The 20,368-nt window shown below is 39.3% G+C and overlaps 2 protein-coding genes across 6 annotated transcripts; one reads left to right on the top strand and one right to left on the bottom strand.

The window, feature by feature from the left end:
- Window positions 1-18: 18 nt before the first annotated feature.
- On the bottom strand, window positions 19-7,249 carry stx16 (syntaxin 16). Of its 3 annotated transcripts, none has more exons than XM_084029337.1 (8): window positions 6,812-7,249; window positions 3,830-3,937; window positions 3,489-3,629; window positions 3,242-3,404; window positions 3,014-3,102; window positions 2,504-2,647; window positions 1,964-2,044; window positions 19-1,583 (listed from the first exon to the last, which is right to left on the bottom strand). In XM_084029337.1, the coding sequence occupies exons 1-8, from the start codon at window positions 6,890-6,892 to the stop codon at window positions 1,482-1,484; spliced, it is 909 nt and encodes a 302-aa protein (XP_083885463.1). In that variant the 5' UTR covers window positions 6,893-7,249; the 3' UTR covers window positions 19-1,481. The 3 variants fall into 3 exon arrangements, with proteins under 3 accessions (XP_083885463.1, XP_083885462.1, XP_083885464.1); XM_084029336.1 differs by having other exon boundaries at window positions 6,767-6,975; XM_084029338.1 differs by lacking the exon at window positions 6,812-7,249 and adding an exon at window positions 4,050-4,202.
- A 1,737-nt stretch (window positions 7,250-8,986) lies between these two features.
- dgkab (diacylglycerol kinase, alpha b) lies at window positions 8,987-19,519 on the top strand. 3 transcript variants are annotated; one of them, XM_084033000.1, is made up of 24 exons: window positions 8,987-9,103; window positions 9,636-9,785; window positions 11,065-11,141; window positions 11,593-11,737; window positions 12,110-12,184; window positions 12,332-12,381; window positions 12,664-12,738; window positions 12,881-12,997; window positions 13,117-13,234; window positions 13,377-13,465; window positions 14,363-14,473; window positions 14,557-14,655; window positions 14,761-14,811; window positions 15,135-15,208; window positions 15,320-15,394; window positions 15,470-15,555; window positions 15,632-15,721; window positions 15,825-15,985; window positions 16,112-16,176; window positions 16,258-16,348; window positions 16,662-16,842; window positions 16,996-17,116; window positions 17,242-17,302; window positions 18,058-19,519. In XM_084033000.1, the coding sequence occupies exons 2-24, from the start codon at window positions 9,713-9,715 to the stop codon at window positions 18,136-18,138; spliced, it is 2,166 nt and encodes a 721-aa protein (XP_083889126.1). In that variant the 5' UTR covers window positions 8,987-9,103; window positions 9,636-9,712; the 3' UTR covers window positions 18,139-19,519. The 3 variants fall into 3 exon arrangements, with proteins under 3 accessions (XP_083889126.1, XP_083889127.1, XP_083889128.1); XM_084033001.1 differs by having other exon boundaries at window positions 8,990-9,103; window positions 9,700-9,785; XM_084033002.1 differs by having other exon boundaries at window positions 9,085-9,103; window positions 9,704-9,785.
- The last annotated feature ends 849 nt before the right edge of the window (window positions 19,520-20,368 follow it).

Genomic DNA, 20,368 nt, shown 5'->3' with positions numbered 1-20,368 from the left:
TGAAAACACAAAACACCATCGTGTTCCAGGTTTATTAAAAAAAAACAAGTTGTGTCTCCTCACCCGTTTTGTTGGGATAAACAAAACATGAGTACCACTTAGGCGCAACCTTTTTTTAAAACCCACAACTTTACATCCATGACAGAGACGATTTAACTAGTGAATAAGCAACCTCCGCTCATCCAAGTGGACTGGATCCAAGTGGAAGTGTAGAGTCGAGTACAATATGTTCATCATTTCCACTTGTCAGTCTTTATAGATCACAGGAACATGTAAAATACATTTCTATACAGCCTACTTCAAGGTGGTGTCCAATTTGAATAGAAAAGACAGAAAAAAAAATATAAATCATAACGCTGTCTTCATACATCTTGTATTGGACTACATAACCGTTTTCTTACAGGGGACAATAACTGTTGGGGTTTAGACTACAGATAAACTTCACTCAACAGTAAGTCTGCCCGAGACAGAACATCTCCGAACGTCTTGATTATTTGAAGTTATTAAAAATAAATAATTAATTTCATCATACAGATGACAGTAGTATTACATCCATCACACAACCGCCCTTCCCCTCAGGCCTCAATATGTGCAAACTGCAAGAGTTAAAAAAAAACTAAAAAAAACGATTAAGTGTTTCAAAACGAGCACTTCATGAAAAGTGCAGCAGGTGTGACACAAAATACAGGATGACCTGGAGGAAGCTCACAGCTGTCTGCACCCTCCTCAGGTCAACAATGGAGAAACAACGATTTCACTATATTTTTTAAATTGTGGAGTAAAGAGATAAAAATAACAGGTGGTCCTGAAACCAAAGTAATATTTTTGGTATTGAATGACTATTCTAATTAACTCTGGTACTGTCCTCATACAAAACATTTCCTTTTAGTCTCTCAGTGTAAAATACTGAGCCATAGATGTACATAGATGTAATGTAGTGAAAATGGTTTTGCAGTGAAATGAGATCTACTGCATATTTCTCTTTAACAAACATTTCTTGTTGTCGTCACGGAAAGATGCTTGTGATGATACTAGACTGAAAGTATGCATTGTCAGACAACACAGGTCACAATTCGTGCTTTGAATTCAAGCAGAAAACTCTGCTTTTGCATTTAAACATTGGTAGTCCATTTTTTTTTATATACCACAAAGTGTTTTTCTTTTGTTAAGACACATACATATGCAACTTAGTCTGGTTCAACAAACCTTTGTCACAGTCTTGGTGATTTGGGCCCGAGTCACTTGATAAAACAGCCACGGCTCAGACAGATTGTTGATTGTTTCTTTCATTAAAATCAACCACAAAACATCTCCACACAGCCCGAAGTGCACCTGCAAAGGGAGGAGGAATTCTTCTTGACGTTTCATCGCGTGTATGAAAGGCAGTCAGTTTTGTTTTGAGTAGAACTGGGACCAAGTCCAAATCCAAGTCCACACAGATGCACACCCACACAGAAAACAAAAGCCAGAGGAATGCATAATTAAAACTTTGTTCCGAAAAGAATAATAATTAGAACGATGACTATGATAAAGAGGATCAAAATGACCAGCATCTTTCTGTTTTTCTTCTGATACTGTTCCGCCTGCAGGGGGGAAAAAAAGAGTGTCAAACACTGTTTAACTTTATATTTAATTAATAACCATTCAGTGTCTTGTCACGCAACACATTGCGTTTAAAACAGATTATGTAACTGTAAAAGTTTGTGGATCCTATTTGTAATAACATGGTAAATGATTGTGACATAAATGTGTCTTCATGCTGAAAGTTCCCCTTCTTTTTTCATGGTTAACATTCATTGTTTGCTTAAGTGTTCAGTATCTAAAAAATAATAATAATAAAATAACCCAGGAAGTAATTCTTGATACACCACTCTTAACTGTAATTTTGTGATTAAAAAATTGTGAGTCATCTAACCAAAAAACATAGAAAATGTATTTGAAGACATGAGCGTTTTGCATTTACCTTTTGTAACTGTTTCAGTCCATCTTCTGTTTTCACACAAGCCTGCTCTACATTGAAGTCAATTCGGTCAAGAACCGTGCCCTGGAGGGAGAAGAACAGGAGGACATCGTTTTTAGTTCCTTAACAATTTTAAAGTCTAATGTATGTCAGTTGTTAACAGTTCGCTGTAGCACTGCCACTGACTCAAGTCATTCTCAGTCAAGCTTTGCTGATACAGATTCAAACTATGAAATGAGGAGTGTAACATTCACATATTTCTATGCGCATTTTGAAGTATTTCATTAGAAAACCTTGATAAAAAAGATTTTACATTGGCTTATTATTATTTTTGCCTTTGACGAAAAGAGTTGCTGCAATAAATGCATCTTTGCTGAATACATTTTGACACAGCAAACATCTAACTCACATGACTGATGAGTTAGATGGTCAAGCCTACTTTTTTTTTTCGGTTCACAACCTCTACTTCTTCTGCTCTGTTTACTGGCAGATAACTATTATATCAATTAATTCTGTATGTTGTGTGTGTCTCGCTTCAAATACCTGTTCCACCACCATTCCAGCCAAATCCCGGAAAATCTCATTCAGATCCGAGATGGACTGCACGATCTGTCGGATCTCCCTCTCTCGTTCTTCCACCATAACAGTGTTCTGTTCAACCAGCATCAGCTGGTCGTCTGTGAACCCCTGAAACGAAACTGAAGTATTACTCCAAATGTAACAACACAAGTAGCCACTGCCTCAGCAGACACTTCTCTGACTAAATGTCATATACATTTTCATTTAATGTCATAATTGTTACTTTTAATTACCCAATTCATTAGGTTTTAGAAAACACCCTGATGGCAGAGGGGAAAAGACGTCTATCTGCACGCCAATCACGCCCTTAAAAAGTTGGGCATGGGTTTAAACCATCTTAGCATCTTGTTTAGGACTGATTTCTACAATAATTTAACAGTGATGACGATACAGTGCCAATGTGTTTTAAAACTCATCTATGAAGTATCTCTTCCTTTATTGTACTGTATACAGGACACCTGAGCTGCTGGTCACCTTGTCATATACAGCTAAATCTTCATCCTCTTCCATGAGGGGTCCAGAATCAAAAAAGTGCTTTGATCTCTCTTCACGATTTTTCATACCTGGAATATAAACACGTGATTCTTAGATGGCATGAAAATAACTTGAAGGTAAAAGAAATATAACCTTGGAAATGTGAGAAAGCTACAGTGAAGAATGAGAAACCAGGAAGACCAATCGGAGCTTCACTGCAGTCCTTACGTTTTAGGTAGCCGGACTGCGTGTGCCTGAAATTGGTGGACAGCTCCTGTAGGCTCTGTGCCAGGGACGACACCACGTTTCTCAATAGCCTCTCCTCCTGCTCGGTACAGTGGCCACAACGAGACTGCAGCCCCGTCACAGCTCGCTGGCATCGATGGAACATCTGCAAAGGATACATTTGTGAGCCAGTGGTTTAAGGTGTTTGTATAAATAAGCATGACCTCCAACGTTGCTAAAACTACTGTACCTGTGTTATCTCCTGAGTAGTGATTTCTATTGCATGCTCTTCCTCACTACTGTCATCAAGTGTGGGACGATTCATGTGCTTGTCATGAAGTACAGCCAGATCCTTCATCTTCTGCCGAACTCGTGTGATTTCATACTGGATCTGAAAGACAATACTCGATTGTTGAAAGCCATGTGACTTTACTTTGTGTACAAATTATTTAGCTCATATACAGGATTTCACCAATTTAGGATTACAGGATTCCGAACAGATGCAATTTGGTCTCATAAATAGAGATACTGTATTTGTATGGGTCAGATAGGTCCTTATATGTCTGTTCCAATCCCAAGGGTTTCTCTCACCTCATCAATCCCCTCTATCCATTTGGGGGGCAGTTTCTTCGTGACTCCAATGGCCGCTTCAGGATCCAGACTAATTCCTGACACCAGGGCCATTCGATCATCAGCCAACTTAAAAACAACAAATTGTTTGAATGAAACATTTCATTCATAATTCAACATGATGATGGTGTAACATTTAAAGCTACTTATATAATTCTACCATGAAGGGAATCAACAGTACCTCATCAAGCTCCTAATATGATTGGCAGATAGCAGATTGGTCCCATCCAATAGAGAACAAGGAAAAAGGAGAGAAAGACAGAAGTAACAGAAAGTGAGCCCCGGAAAAATAAGCTGTCAACACCATAAAAGTGTTTTTGTATCCAGACCTCCCAACAATTACTTGATATGAAATGAGAATGATAATTAATGTTCAGCAATAATTTGTCCTGGGTTTATATGTGTATATGCAAAAGTATAAAACTAGAGCATGATGCAAAAAAAAAAAAAAAAAAAAATCATACTCAATAATTCAACTTTAAATTAAATAAATGTTTAGAACAGTGAGAATAATAAGAGAGAAAATAGCTGAGCCTCAAGAACACTTGACGTATCCGAGTTTAACAAAAAACATTATGTTTAATTCAATTTACAATGAGTGGGGAAGTTGATATATAATAGGACATTTAATGAATTTGAATGGGACCGTTTCACATAATAATACACGTCACATATGTCTTATTCTAATGGCAAAGAAAGTCGATTTAGTCGAGTCTTTGCCTTTAATTCAGTGCAAATATATTTCAACCTGTGGATAACTGTACATCAGTTGCACTACTGTAAAGCTAAATGAAGTGGCATACTAATACTTAGCAACATAAAACATCACCGGTGTTACAAGTTTTTTTTTTTCCAGTTTTCACTCAGCTCCAAAAAAACCCAGAAGCAATTAATTTACATTTCAGACAGCATTATAATACTAATAATGTACCAAGATCATCTCTGTGACATCTCTGTGGCGGATAGTGCAGAGACATTTAAATCAATGCATTTATAACATGGATGGACATATGGATGAAGTCTGATACAGGATCAATGGGACCAAACATACACTGAAGAGACACAGTGCAAGACAAATAAGGTATCAGTCTATAAATAATACATTTGTTTGTGTCACATTTCTACATCTCCATTTGAGCTACATCACACACACAACGTGGTGGGCGAGTGTAATAAGAGTCCAGGTAGGAGTCGAAGGAGGTCAAGTTAAAGAGTATGGTTAGATCTTGTTAAAAATTAAAATACAATGTTTAAATGTACAGCTCTGTTCCAGGATCTGTAGAAGTCTTGTACTAGTCTAGCACTTTTTAGAAGGATATATTAGTAGGCTACCAACAGCTAAAGACCTACTAAGCAACATGGAGACCTGTTAGGCAAAAGAAAGCTATTCAAGAATATTTGAAATGATAATGTACACAGAGCCAAGTTAAAAAGCAGCACCCCTCAGCTTCAGAACCCGCAACCCATGAGCCAGGAAGACTAGCCATAACCAAATTGCTGGGCTGGACTATAATAAGTGCATGACCTACCGATAAAGCCCTAGTAAAAAAGGAGGTTATGGAGTAAGTATGAATTGCTTTTCACATAATGTTCCCAGCTCTGGAGTACCATGAGGCTACAGCATCACTGTTGGTTTTCCCTTGCTATCACCAAGTTTTCCCTCCTTGCTGATGGCCCTGTGGTAAACCCCACCACACCCGCCTACACTGTGTCATACACAGACATGCACTAACGGAGAATGTCCATCCAGAAGCCACAGCCATTTGAAGGTCTCCAGTATAGCTTTGGCATCTCCAAGCAACCAGGAACCGCAGAAACGAATGAGGGCTAGGAGAGTTCAGCGCTCACCCTATTCAGTAGCTACAAAATCAGCAGCATATTTTGGGAAATTAATCAACTTATGGGATATTGTTGTGTTCAGTGCCTCTGGGTCTATATGCTGGCAGAAATAAATCCACCTCAGCAAGCAGTCAACTGGTTAAAAAATGTTCACAAGTGAGTGTGTATCACCTCACACCTGCTTGCTGAGCTGTGTATCCTACACCTGACCTCATTCTCAAGCTTCAAAAAAAGTGTCAGGGAACAGTAGGGACTACCTTGTGCTCTGTAGTATTATAACAGCAATGGGATTGACAGTGCAGAGGTAGATAATGTCATGATTTTCAAATTGGGGTGAAGCGTTCCTTTAAAAATGACTAAATGTGAATCATTTATGAAGAACAATGTAGCAGTTTTGCACCAATCCCATTTGCCAGCTCCTACACTGTGTGTGTCATGCTGATTGGGTATTTGGCCGACTGAACATTGAAGGTACTTTTATCCAAGTCATGACAAAATTTACCTTCTTGGGTGTTTATAATGGATCCATGAGAGATGACCCTAAATCATTATGTTGTATGTATGTTCAGGATTCTTACACAATAAGTACAATAGAGAACACCAGCTACATTCTAGTGGAAAAAGTAATTACAGGTGACGGCACAACTCTAATAGAATGTTTGGATATTTAAAAAAAAAAAAAAACACATGCTTTAACTTTAAAGCCCACCCAGTTTACACATTTTTTTTTTTTTTTTTTTTTACAAACGTATCTTCTCTCTTAGAAACGAGAAAATACTAACTGATATTTAGCTAATTGTATTTCCATTGTTTACGTTTACTGTAGACGTGTAGCTGTTTACGAACTGAAACATGTCTGCACCACCCCCTTTTTCATCCTCCTCCATCACTCCACCAAGTCACTTAAAACAATCAGTCCTGAGGTAAAACACTACCGGCGTAGGAATCTTCCCTACTAATGACTAGCAGCTACTAACACACACACATGTATCTAGCTACCACGGTTCAGTGACTGGCTAACACACACAGTAAAATGTCAAAACGATGCAGACCACTCACCGCAGCATTGCTACGTGTACTCAGACGGGGGTCGTATGTACTCACTTGCTCAGCCAATATCTGCCGGTTTTGGATCGCATTGTTCCGCATTAACAAGAAGGCATCGGTCAGACGCCTAGTGGCCATGACTGCCTTGTTTAATATCTAAATTAACACTGACAAAATGCGGATCAGGTGATGACTTATTAAATTATGTCAACTGCCGCTGCTCCGCGACTAACAAACCGCTAGCTTTAGCTTTAGCTTTGCCTGCGATGAAAGAAGGGGAAAACTCGCGATACAGCGCTTATAGTGGACAGCAAACGACCTCAATAATACTTATCTGCCGGACATCGCTAATACTTGAGTTAAACGCGAGAAACATGACGGATGGCTTCTTCTTAAATTTGTGGATTCAACGTTAGATTAGTAACGTCATCCCGCTTTAGGCAGCTACGGAAGTAGGGAAACGTAAACACCTGCGCGAAGTGCTTCTTCTTCTACTGCCCGTTTACTGCGGCTGTCAACTGTAGCTGGAGACCGGTATCGCCGCTTTCAGCGTCGGTGGAGTAATACAGTTTACAATACAGGCCAATCCTGTAAATACTGGGAATTATCTCAAGGATTGTTTAAAAAATATATCATTAGTACAAGCGTGAAAATTAATTCTTAACCGTGGAAACAGCCGTTTCACTTACACTTTTCCCAAGGATTTTTAACCGTTTTTAACTGTCTTCATCAACAGATGAAGTCTGCTCTAATGCTCACAGGTCCTTGGATCCATCATGACAAAATATCTGTTGTTATTTCATCCATAGCACTTAAAGTCCCCCTCCACTAAAAGAAATAGCCTACATGTTTTGTTTATGTGCAGAATGACACCATTTGAAACTAGATGGCAGATTTATTTTGTATTTTATTTTTAAAAGAAACAAACAGGGACAATGCATATCATGTAAAATATGCTAGATTATAGCCAGTGGCTAATTTGCATCTTTAGTCCCTGGGGCAGGTTGATGTAAAACACAGTTCCAGACACACATGCATTATATACAGTCCAGGAGATGATCACACACTTTACAGCAATAAAATACACTAAGATATAATATGAGTGCAGGCTTGATTCTCTAGAAGCCATGTTTTTAAGTGTTTACTGAAGGAGGTGAGGGTGGGTATGTCTCGTATGACATTTGGTACATGGCTGATGTCAAATAAATCTGCCAAAGTGTCTCTGGCTCACCTTGATGAGATGTGTTACATACCATCATGATTTGAAACATCACAGCTACCTTGGAACCCAATCATGGTCCAATATGCAATAAATGCAAGTGTGAAATCTGAAGCATCAAGTGCACTTTCACCAAGAAATTACCTCTCAGTGAAGAAGGGGCATCTTGTTTCCTGAAATTAAATATATTTGCGTATTTATAGATGCTGACTTTTCTATAATGAAGAAGGAATATCAGTCATTATGTCAAGCGGAGTATTTTTAATGTTGGGAAAATAAAATTCAGTTTTTAATTTTCAAAACAGTTACAAGGGATTCTTACTTACTGAAGAAGACTATGCAAGTATACCCTGACTTGTCAAACTATGAGTTTTTTGTTGTTGTAAAATTACATCTTATGTGAATACAATAATGCCTATATTATACATAACATGTTAGATAGAAGATAATTTCATATGGGATTCACATGTGGTTTAAAAACATTCATTTATGAAATATTTGCATTGGCAATTAGTCTGCAGTCATTTGCAAATACAAACATTTACATAATGCACTGCAAACATTAGGTCATGGGTAGGCCTATTTGGAGCATGCAGTAAACCTTTGACCTGCCAACCAGTTAGCAGTGGTCAGTTAATATGTCTTATCCATTTGTGGCTCTCATAAAACAAAATGAGATCACAGACATGTCCTCAAATAACAGTTGAAGAAAACACAGTCCTGTCTCTTGTTCTGATGATTTATAATGAACATTTCCCTTTTCATCTGCATACATGTGCTCGTTCACTCTAAAACCAGACAGCCTGAACCTCATCCTGAGACTAAAGCTGCAGTATTTAGAAAATGTGTTGTTGGCAGTGTGCAACAAACCAAACGAATGCGCGTGCTCGCTATTGCTCTTGTCTGCGTGCGTGATCGCGCGAGGCGGTGCCACTAGCTGTAATTATTTCGCTAAAAGCTCCTCCTCCGCCCATTTCTTAATCCCTTATATCCGCTAATACCGCCACGGACTTTACCCACAAGCACCAGCTGCCGTCAACCAACACGTCCAAGTTCCGTGTTGTGAAGCTCCGAGTCTGGGACGCTTTTTTTTTTCATTCACCTCCGCTGAAGTCCGAGGAGAGAGGAAGGTAAGGAGTCTTTCCTAAAGTTCACTTCAGTCCTCCTTCTGAACACATGTGCACCACTCAGCCAGATACCCTCGCTTCATATGATAATACTGTATGATGAACGCCCCCTTTTGTGTAATATGTTGCTGATTAAACTGACTTTTTTTGTCAAATTTGTGCAGATATTTTAGATGGGCACAATTATGTATTAATACAGCATACATATTTCTGCAGGCTGGTGTTAAATAAATGTTTCTACTTTGCTGGTGACAGTGAATTATCCATCACTGGAGCCTGTTATTATGTTATAAGCCAACTTGTAACTCCTTGTACCATCTTGTGAAGGTGTCAACCTAAAATGTGCATTATAATAATTGTCCGAAGTCATTGAATGTGGTCTAATTGTCACTATGAGCCCCAGACTGTCTTAACACCTGAAACCAGGCACTGTGACTGTGTGTTTTGACTTACGACAGGTAATCAAAGGAATGGAGGCAAACCAGTTATTGTGACCAACCTTTTAAACCTCAGACAACCTCCTTGTTTCTTGCAGCCTCTCTTCTTCTCCTCCCTTTGGCATCTCTGTGACGGTCCGGCGTTGTCTTGTCTTTGCTCAGTCAGCTGATCGCCATGGCCTCATCTGACGATACAGAAGGCTCTCTGACTCCTGTGGATTTTATCCAGCTGCAGCAATACATGGAATGTAAGTTTCAACTGGTCACTTAATGATTCACATTGCAGGCACATCCATAGTGTGTAAAGCATAAAGAGGTGGGTTTCTCTCAGTCCTCGTGGAGTGGGGGCAAGCAAAAACATAATCTATCTTTTGAGAAATCAATAGAATAATAAAGTCAAAATATTTATTGTTGTATACAACTGCCTTTTATAGATTTATGATTGAATACATGAAGTAGAATGATTTGTAGTGGTGCAATGTAACTAAGCTCCACTATTGTACTTTATAATGAAGTACATTTATCTGACAGCTGGATGGATAGATGGACTTGTAAGAGTAGTTTTAAATGGTGAAATGTAACTAAGTTAATTTACTGAAGTACTACAAGATTAGGGTACTTGAGTTACAGTTCAGTGGGAAATTTAGTTACTTTAAACAATAAGAATAAAATGTGCATATTAAACATATTCAGCAGGTATAAAATATGATAGCTATCCAACAGTGTATACAAGTACAGCTGGTGTTATTGAGGGACTAGATTTAGAGTACGTTCTGATGATTTGGTTGTGTAGACTTCTCTTGCACCTGATGGATCACTGACTTTACTTTCATGTGTTTCCACTACTTTCAAAACTTGAGAATGTGTCATCGAATGTGTCGATCGATTTTCACAAAAACTGATAACAGCAGTCGCTACTTTGCATTGGAGATCAAATAATTGACGGAGGAAGTTCCTCCATGTGAAATTGCTCAATATAGATCATCAAATGATCATTACCGACACGAACACACAAAGAGCAACTCCAAACTGTAAGTACACACTCACGTGCCGGACTTGGAGCTTATACAGAATTGGATAGACCTGTTGACAGGAAACAAAAAGGCTAAAAATATTCCGCTGAACACTGAAAGGCTTTGAAAGAAATGAAATGGGTATGTAGGCTTTTAGTTTTTTGGGAGGAGGGGGCATGATGTTGGATAACGTTGGATAATGGATGAAAGGATGATGCACCTGCTCCTCTCTGACAGCACAGCCTGGATTTAATGTAGGATACACAAAGTACATCCATGTCCACAATTACTGATGGTCTCACGTGTGTTCCCTGTTTTAGCACTCGGGATCCGTGTAATGTGTGGGACTAATGTACAAGATTCTCTGTTCTCAGTTTGACTGTAGGGTGTCTCTCTTTTTCATCACTTATGTTGTCAACAGAAGTGTATCAGACAATGTTAATGGCATTACACTTTATTCATTTATCTGATCCTTTTTTAATTGTTACTTCGATTTCCGATGCTCTCTTTGCAGACAGCAGTTTGAGGGTGAAAGATGTAATTAAGGAGTTTCACCCTGGAGGGCGGCTGGCCAAGCACAGCTTTGGAGAGGTAAGTCATGCAACAGAAGCATTTATTTTACAGGCTGATCATTTCCCATTTATACTAATACATATGGAAGGGATTTACCCAAAAAATAACTGTTTAATTTGTTATTAATGAAATATGACATTTATTGTCTTAAATTGAAACAAAGTTTGTATTAATTTATTAATAATTTAATATTGGGAATTTGATTCTACATATATGTTGAATATTCTGCTTGACTGTAGATTTTTTTGAAGATATTTCAAATGTTTTGATTATTATTATAGCCATTATATGGATATATAAATGTATATATTTATTCAGTTGTCTCTTGTAATAAGTTCCAAATATTTTTTTTGCCAGGAAATTATTAAGAAGTTACAATTGTGGAAAAGCAAAGCATCACAATAAATCAAAAAGTTACACCAACACGTTTTGACCTTCTCTTGACAGTGAGTTTTATTTATTTCCACAGTGTGTCGATGAAGTGGGTTTCTGTCTTTTTCTTAAGACCTACCTAGAAGTGGATGACTTCCCTGCGGATTTCTGCCGACGCCTTTTTCACTATTTTCAACATGTGGAGCAGGATGAGTCCACAAAGAGCCCTCTGCCCAAAGGAGGTAACTCATGTGGAAAGGCCGATCTACTTTTATATAACAGCGCGGAGCAGACAGGTGTTAAGAGGAAAAGCTCTAGTCATGCTCAGCTAGAGTGTGATTGTGAATGCACCACATAACACCCTGAAAACCTAATCAAAGAAAGAATGGTACAAGAAGTTTTTTTCTGTTGGACACTTTGTCCAACGCCCACCGTTTTTTTTAGTCTGTTTTTTTTTGTTGAATGAAGCCGTAGGCGTAGAGTAGCTTTGGAACTTAGTGCAGCTGTTCCAATAAGCTACTTTTGATAGAGTTTTTACATTTATATTACTGCAGCTCTACATTTTTTGTTATAGTTTTGTAATAAAGGATCATGCTGTATTTCTTGACTTTCAGGTGGGGTCTTTCTTCGCGACGTGTCCTGTTACTTCTCAGTGCTGGAGGAAGGACAACCACGGGAGAAACTTGAATGTTGGTTTCATCTTCCTTTTGAACATTTTGTGTCATGTTTGTTACAGTGCAATTTCATGTGCATGTTACCCGTTATTAATAATTAAGATTGATGATCTGGAAAGTCTGAGAAGGTGAAAAAACTTACAGATTTTGTTTTGTTTCTAGTTACTTTCAAACTTTACGATAAAGACTGCAACAAACTCCTGGACAGCTCTGTAAGTTTCCCTCACTGCTCTGTGTTTATGATGTAAGTCTAAATTAACAAAATATTTGGGGTGTTTTCATTCACTTACATATGTTAACATATGTGCATTTATTGTTTGCAATTAGTTCTTGAAAATGTAAAAAAATAGTCTAATTGATTAGACTTTAGATTTAGAACTTGCATCATAAATCATCCATCCAACATCTTCATAAGACAAACTTAAATGTGACGATGGTTATAGTAATGATGATTATTGTTACTGTGAATGTAAAGCCTGTTGTCTCTCCGTCAGGAAGTGGATCGCATAATTACCCAGATGATGCGAGCTGCTGATTACCTGGGCTGGGATGTGACTGAACTCAGACCAGTATGATTCTCATTTTAATAACTTTGTGTGTCCTTGAGCATATATAATAAAGTTAATTACAGCAGCAGCGAGATGTAAAAGGGAGTTTCCCATGTGGGAGATTGACCATAAATAACGTGCAGATGTGTTTGTACTTGGACAGGTGCTCAAAGACATGATGACAGCCATCGATGTGGACGACAGTGGGACCGTCACTCTGCAGGAGTGGTTGAAGGGAGGCATGAACAATGTGCCCTTACTTGTTCTGCTTGGACTCAAGGTGACAGAACAAACATCTGACTCCACATACAGAACTTACATTTCCCCAAACATCCTCTGTTTTTGTTTTATGAATAATCGAGTTAATGAACTCAACTGTGGTTCCTGTTTTACCCACAGATGACCGAGAAGGATGGACAGCATATTTGGAGGATGAAGCACTTTAACAAGCCGACCTACTGCAGCGTGTGTCAGAGCATGTTGCTCGGCCTCGGGAAGCAAGGACTCTGCTGCACCTGTAAGAGCGCACAGCCGCCATCAGGGGGCAGACAAGCACCTCATCTACAGTACAAATGAAGCAGAGGCGTCACACGTTTTTTGTCTTTGAAAGCTTTGCCTTGAACTCAATCCCCTTTGTAACATGTGTTTCTCTTCCTTAGGCTGCAAGTACACCGTCCACAATCAATGTGCCAACAAGAACCCCGAACCCTGTGCTCATACCTTTGTCAAATCTAAAAAGGAGATTGGTGTAAGCACACACAACATCCCCACTTCACTTCCATTTCCTGTTGCATTTGATTTTTTGTTATTTTGCTATTCCCTTCTCTGTCTGTGGCAGCCAGGCATGAGCTAATTTGTTACTCAGGTTTTAAAACAAGTCATAAATTCATTCATTTTTTTTTTTAATTTCCTGGGGCACAGTAGTTTTTAAATGTCACACACAAAAGAGTAAATATTGGAACTGGAGGCTCATATTTGTCATATGATCATATCTATGTCAGTTCTCTTTAAACTGACCAGAAGCCAAATGGCAGCAAACAATAAATGCATTAACGCCAGGGAACATCGCAGTGCATTAGTCGGTAATACGTGCAGCCCATCAGTGGTTTTTAAGAACAGATTACAGCTGTCTGCTCTGCACATCTGCTAAATGTCCCGATTTAGCACAAACCTGGACAACGATGTATTCGCTGTCCTTTTTTCGGTGTAGTGTCACAACCACACATCACAACCTGTGACGGAGCAGCGAACAGGCCAAGTCGCGTCAGCCGCTTCCGGAGGTTTGATGTGCCAATGAGCTTTAGGGATAACTGATCTGTTGATACACGTCTGCCTGTCAATCCAATAGGTCATAAATATCATGGCGGCTCTAATTAAGGTGTGGTCCCATTCTTTTAAAGTCAACTCTAACATCATCATTCCTGATGTCATCCAGGGCTGGGTTGTGGTTTGGCACCGCTGTAGTGAACATGAATGTTTCACCTTAAGACCTTATGATTCAAATAGGTGGACATGTTTCTGGGCAACATTTTTCTTAATAGTTGCAGTCCTGATATCGCTTCCAGCTACCAGGCTCTTTAAACTTATCTTACTCAATAATACTGATTTTAAACGTTTCCTCCTTTTCTACTCTTCTATGTCTCAGATAGCAGTTCACGACTGGATCAGAGCCGACTGCAATTCCACCAAATGTCAGGTCTGCCACAAGAAGATCAAGACTTTAGCGGGGAGGCGTTGTGTGTGGTGCCAGGAGATGGTGAGTCTGTGCGTGTTTGGGCATTAAATGAATTCTAGAAGGTGTCTTTGTTCTGCTCTCACTGAGTCTTGTCCCCCTTTAAGCGTCACGCTGAGTGTATTTTTTCTGGCTTGTCGTCCTGTGACTGTGGGCCACTGAGAGATCATATTCTGCCTCCGTGGGCCATACATGCCGTCTCAAAGGTAAAATGAACAGCACTGTGAAATTGGCTTCAGTAGATTTGGGATTTGTAGGCTACTTGTCGGTTAATTGTTGTTTGTTGGTTAATTGTTCTGTGTTTCCTGCAGGAGGAGGACACCAGCTTGTTAAACGTCACCCCCGATGGCCACATCCTGCAGGTCTGCTGTCATCAAGTCTTCCTACACACATTGATTCCTTTTCCAACTGTACACGCATGTGTTTTCTCTGACCATTCATAGCACATCATATTTAAGTGTTTTGTCATGTTCTTTTTCTTATTTTAGGACATCATGTTACAGCAGTGTGTATTTGGTTTAGTTCAGTGTGTGCCTCAAGGTTATTATATAAAATAGATAAAAGGAATAAAAGTAGTAGCCTGAGTCACAGCCTGTGTACAAATATCCTGACATATCACATATGTGTTTTACAGATGAGTTGAATATTCGATCAAATGTTAAATCTGTCATGTATTTTTTTGAAGATTGTTTCGATTCCAGACACCCACCCTCTCCTGGTGTTCGTGAACCCAAAAAGTGGAGGAAAGCAGGGTGAACGGTAAGTCTGCATATATGTTAGTGTAACTTAAAAAACAAACTATGTCATTAGTACATGGTCCCTTTCTCCCTCCGGATGTGATCATCGTGTGCTTCTCTGTGTTTCCCACAGAGTGCTCAGGAAGTTTCAGTACCTGCTGAACCCACGTCAAGTGTACAACCTTTCCAACGGAGGTCCTGCACCAGGGTACCGCACACTTCTCACCACTATCACTGTACACATCCGAGTTTCCCGTCGTTAACGTCATCTTTGTTTCTTCAGGCTGCACTTCTTCCGCAATCTGCGCGAGTACAGGATCTTGGTGTGTGGAGGAGACGGCACCGTCGGATGGCTCCTGGATGCTATAGGTACTGCGGCTCATTGTGGGGTTTCAGAGAGGTAATTGAGATCCGGGGAAGCTAAATAACTTACCTGTGATTTCAGACAAAGAAGACCTGCAGGTGCATCCTCCAATAGCTGTCCTGCCTCTGGGGACTGGGAATGACCTGGCTCGCTGTCTACGCTGGGGGGGAGGTGAAACCATCAGCACATTCACTCTGAACGGTCACTGAGGTGTTCCCGTGGATGGTGGAGCCCTGTGTTTATTTCTTCTGCTTCTTCTGTAATTCCACGAAAGGCTATGAAGGGTCAGACTTGAGAGAGACCCTGAAGGAGATCGAAGCGAGTGAGTTGGTTCCCATGGACCGCTGGAGCATCCAGGTGATACCAGACGACCCCCAGGAGGCAGGAGACCCTGTGCCCTACGAGATCATCAACAACTACTTCTCTGTTGGAGTGGTGAGTCACTGCCTCAGTGGGAAGAAATTAAAACATCACACATGATCATCGATCCCCCATGTCTTGTAATTTCTTATTGACGTACATAGAGAGGTGAATACATTACCTACAGTCTGACTTTGACAGGATGCCTCCATCGCTCATCGTTTCCATTCCATGAGAGAGAAACACCCGCAGAGATTCAACAGCAGGTGAGGATTCTGAAAAAGTGCAACCAAGCTTAGTTTTTTCCCCCACAATTAATAAAAGTGTTGTTCTCTGTTGTTTTGAAGAATGAAGAACAAACTTTGGTATCTTGAGTTCGCCACTTCTGAGACCATCTCTGCGTCTTGCAAGAGGCTGAAGGAGTGTCTCCTGATTGAGGTTAGACTATCTAATGCAGTCATGCAGCTGTTTCACCAAATGTCCTTGTTTTAATTCACATAATTATCTTTTTGATTGGTTGAATGTGTCCGTGTGTGAGCGTGCACCCTCTGTCTGTCCACGGCTTCTGGTGCCTGAATTCATCGCTTGTTCTTGTCTTACAGCCCATTAGTGTCTAGACGGGGGATTCCCCAGCCGTGGTCATTGTAGATACACATGGCGTAGATCTGCGCTCTACTGAGTGCTGGTTGCCGATTGCTTAAGTCTTGCGTTCAGTTGCGTAAACAAGCTGGGTTTTTTTTGCCTCTGCTAGTGCTGTGGAAGGTCTCTGGACCTGAGCAGCATGTCTTTGGAGGGCATAGCTGTCCTCAACATACCCAGCATGCACGGAGGTTCCAACCTCTGGGGCGAGTCCAAGAAGTCTGATAGTGTGCCAGAGGCGGAGCACAGTGAGGTGATCACTGACCCTGAACTTCTGAAAACAATCTCTCAAGGTCTGTACTCTCTTAATCACCACATTCTGTGTGTCCTAATAGTGTAAGCCCGACCTGCCTTTTGACTCCCAGATGCCATCAACCCGGTTGTTTGTAATGCTGATTTAATATTTTACAAACTCTTTGATCTTGATTATCGTGTGTTTTCGGCAGAGTTGAGTGATAAGCGTTTGGAGGTGGTGGGGCTGGAAGGAGTCATAGAGATGGGACAGATCTACACTGGACTGAAGAGCGCCGGCCGCAGACTAGCACAGACTTCCCAAATTACCATCAGGTAATAATAAGCAAAACCTGACAATATAAGACAACAACAAGGACGTATGTGGCTGTTGTTTTATACTGTTGTGTATACATAGTAGAGTATAATTGGATCTCACTTTCTCTCCTCCCTGGGTGCAGGACAATCAAAGCCCTGCCCATGCAAATCGATGGGGAGCCCTGGATGCAGCCTCCATGTACTGTAAGTGAAATGGACCAATCAGAGATGTAACATATTAGATTCATCAACGCCAGTTGTAACATCATTGTAGTTTACATCATAGCAACATTTAATAATATAATGATTTGATTATTTTGGTGTTACTACAGCATACAACAACAACACGATTTCAATTCTTTAAACATAGTAAATATTCACTATTATTTTGTTTATCTGTGTCAGAGTTAGTTAGGCCCTCATTTTGAACATTATATTACATTAATTTGACGATTTTATCCAAAGAGACTTTTTAGAACCAGCTTTCAATATGATGCAATACAATCCAACAGCACCCCAAACTGCAGCCTCAAAAATGATCTTACAGTTGAATCAACACCTCTCTACAACAGTTTCAACATAAACTGAACATTATAACCTTCATGAATTCATTGCAGAACTGTTGTATCAGACTGCATTAGACACACCTGTCTTTAATAATAATTCTGATAATATTATAATTATCTGTAATGCACTGTTCCAAAGTGTTTTACAATAAAAACAACACATTTAAAACGCAGAATGAAATGAACTAAAATTCATAAACTAAACACATTAAACAGAGAGTAAAATCAAATGAAAATATTTTTTGGATAAAGGGAGAAAACCTGATTATAGACAGAATCTTTATTTTTTTCCTTTTTTAATCAAAGTTTTTTGGGTAGCTTATACATGACGCTGCTGCTCATATATGCATACATTTAACATAAATAATTCAATTGTTTTTGTATTGATTATAGATCCACATCACTCACAAGAACCAAGCTAACATGCTGATGGCTGCGCCGGCAAAACCCACTGGCTTCTTTCACCTCAAGTAGATTAACACGACCACTACACCCTCCAGTCTGCTGAGGGGCAAAGCAGAGCACTTTTATTCTTGTGAATGATGCAGGATGAGTATTTAAAAGAGAACATCCATCGCTGAGTGTCTAACTGTGTTTCGTATTAATATTGGTGTGTATGTGTAGCAACTTATACTGTAATTACTTTACTTGAGCTACTTGAGTCTTCATAGCAGAAATGCTCACTTGCCAGGACGGTTTGTGTGCGTTTTGAGACTAAATAAATGCCATAATTAGGTGAATGGAATCATTTTGTGTGGAATAATTATTGGTCACTTGATATCTTGTAGTGATATATTTTGTCACACATTCAAGAGGCTTCATCAATTTGGAACTGATGAAAATGTTTTTAAATGTTTTTAAAGTCCTGTTTCTTAAAATGAAGGAAATATTAAATTAAATTATTACAATATGCGCAGCCGTTACATCATGAGTTGCTAATTCTACATAATGTCAAAGTACAGGCGGACGGACCAAAGCAAACGTGCAAACTTCACTAGTCAGTCTGATCGTTGCTACTGTGTGCCAACTTAAATGTAATGCATCCTTTTTGTCTTTTTGTAAATTATAGAGTATGTTGTGTATCTCCTGTGTATGGATTGTGTATAATTGCTTATGTTATGTTGTGACAGCTTTTTTTGTGGTTGTCTAGTAGTTTTCATCTTCCTAATGCAGCTGGTGATGCTCTGGCTTTGTTCAGCCTTCAGAGGCTCACAGCTGCTCACCTTGTTCAACAACACTATACCTGTCCGTTCTCGTGGCTTTCACTGTTCATCCAACTGGAAGAAAAATATGTTGGATCATTATATTGTATTATTTGATTGTTTCTTAGAAAGGTGATGAAATTATGTGATTGAATGTGGTTTCATATGTATATTTGCTCTACAGTTTTAGTCGTGAAAGGGCTGGGCAGAGTGGGTTTCCCAAAATTAACACGTTTACCTTTAAAACAACATTCCATTGTTTGAAAGATTTTGTTCCAGCGATGTGCTTTATGTGTCTTTCAGGTGTCACTAGTCTTGTGATGAGTCTTTCAGTGGACTATTAGTACAGTATATGTATACATGTAACATGCTTACATATTCACTTATCATCTTGTCTTAATGTCAAATTGTTTAGCCGTCCTTTGCAAGTGTATCTTCAATTGTAGACGATCTGACCTGTTTATAATTGCGGATATCTTCATCTTAATTAACATCTGATTATTAAGCTTTTAACACTGGAAAGCTTTCAGAACCGTTTTCAGAAAATAAACACACTTTACCTGTAAAAAACATTGAACACAGTATGAAATGTACTCCCATGCTTATCTGTCATAAAGAATGTTTATGAGCACTTAAAGATGTTTATATTACAAGTATTGACTTGTGTCTTTATTTTTAGTATTATGCTATGTGTGCACTATTACTCATGCAGCCCACATATTTAAATTAAAAATCTAAGTTGTTTGGCCTACAGTGAGACAGGCCTTGCAACAAAGTGGGAGGGAAACCAGGAGGACTAATCCAGAAGTGGTGAAGAGAAGTGGCAACAGCAAACGTTAGGTTCAGTGTAGATGATGTGTGTGTGTTAAATTAATATATTTTCTGAAGTCTACATAAATGAAAGAAGTAAGTGAAATAATCGTGTATGTATTTGTGAAATCTACTTAGTTTTTGAGTATAAAATTAGTATTTTATATTCACACTACATAAAACAGCGTGCATTAACCTGCGTAATTGATCCCAATGACAGAGTTTAATGACATTAGCTGCAGGTTCTTCCCTCTTCAGACAAACTCTCAACAGCTTCTCACCCTGAGTGATCCCACACACTTTCGTGATACTTAAAAGAGAAACTGGATCACTCCCAAAGATCCCCTGAGAGGGTTTAAGTGTTAGTGTGTTGTTGGTTTTTTTTGGTTGTTGTGGGGTATTAATAAGATGCTCAAATTGATGTTGACAAATGGACACCTGCAGCTGTGGCTGTCACATCCATAGTGCAAATTGCCTGGTGATGACATTACGATGGTTTTTGATTTCAGACCTACAGTATGTAAAGCATATTTTCTGGGTCAGAATGAAGCGCTCCCAAAGCGCTTACAGGATTAATTATGTTGAATGCTCTCTGTCTGGATTGAAGGGCCTCATGTATGGAGGGGATTACCTCTTGTAATAATTGTCTAATTATAATGCATCATCACTGAAAGGTTCATTCTTAACCAACA

This window comes from Eutrigla gurnardus (assembly GCF_963514095.1).
Source record: "Eutrigla gurnardus genome assembly, chromosome: 2".
Lineage (NCBI taxonomy): Eukaryota > Metazoa > Chordata > Actinopteri > Perciformes > Triglidae > Eutrigla > Eutrigla gurnardus.
The sequence above is the reverse complement of the archived record's forward strand: the minus strand, read 5'-3'. Positions and strand labels throughout refer to the sequence as shown.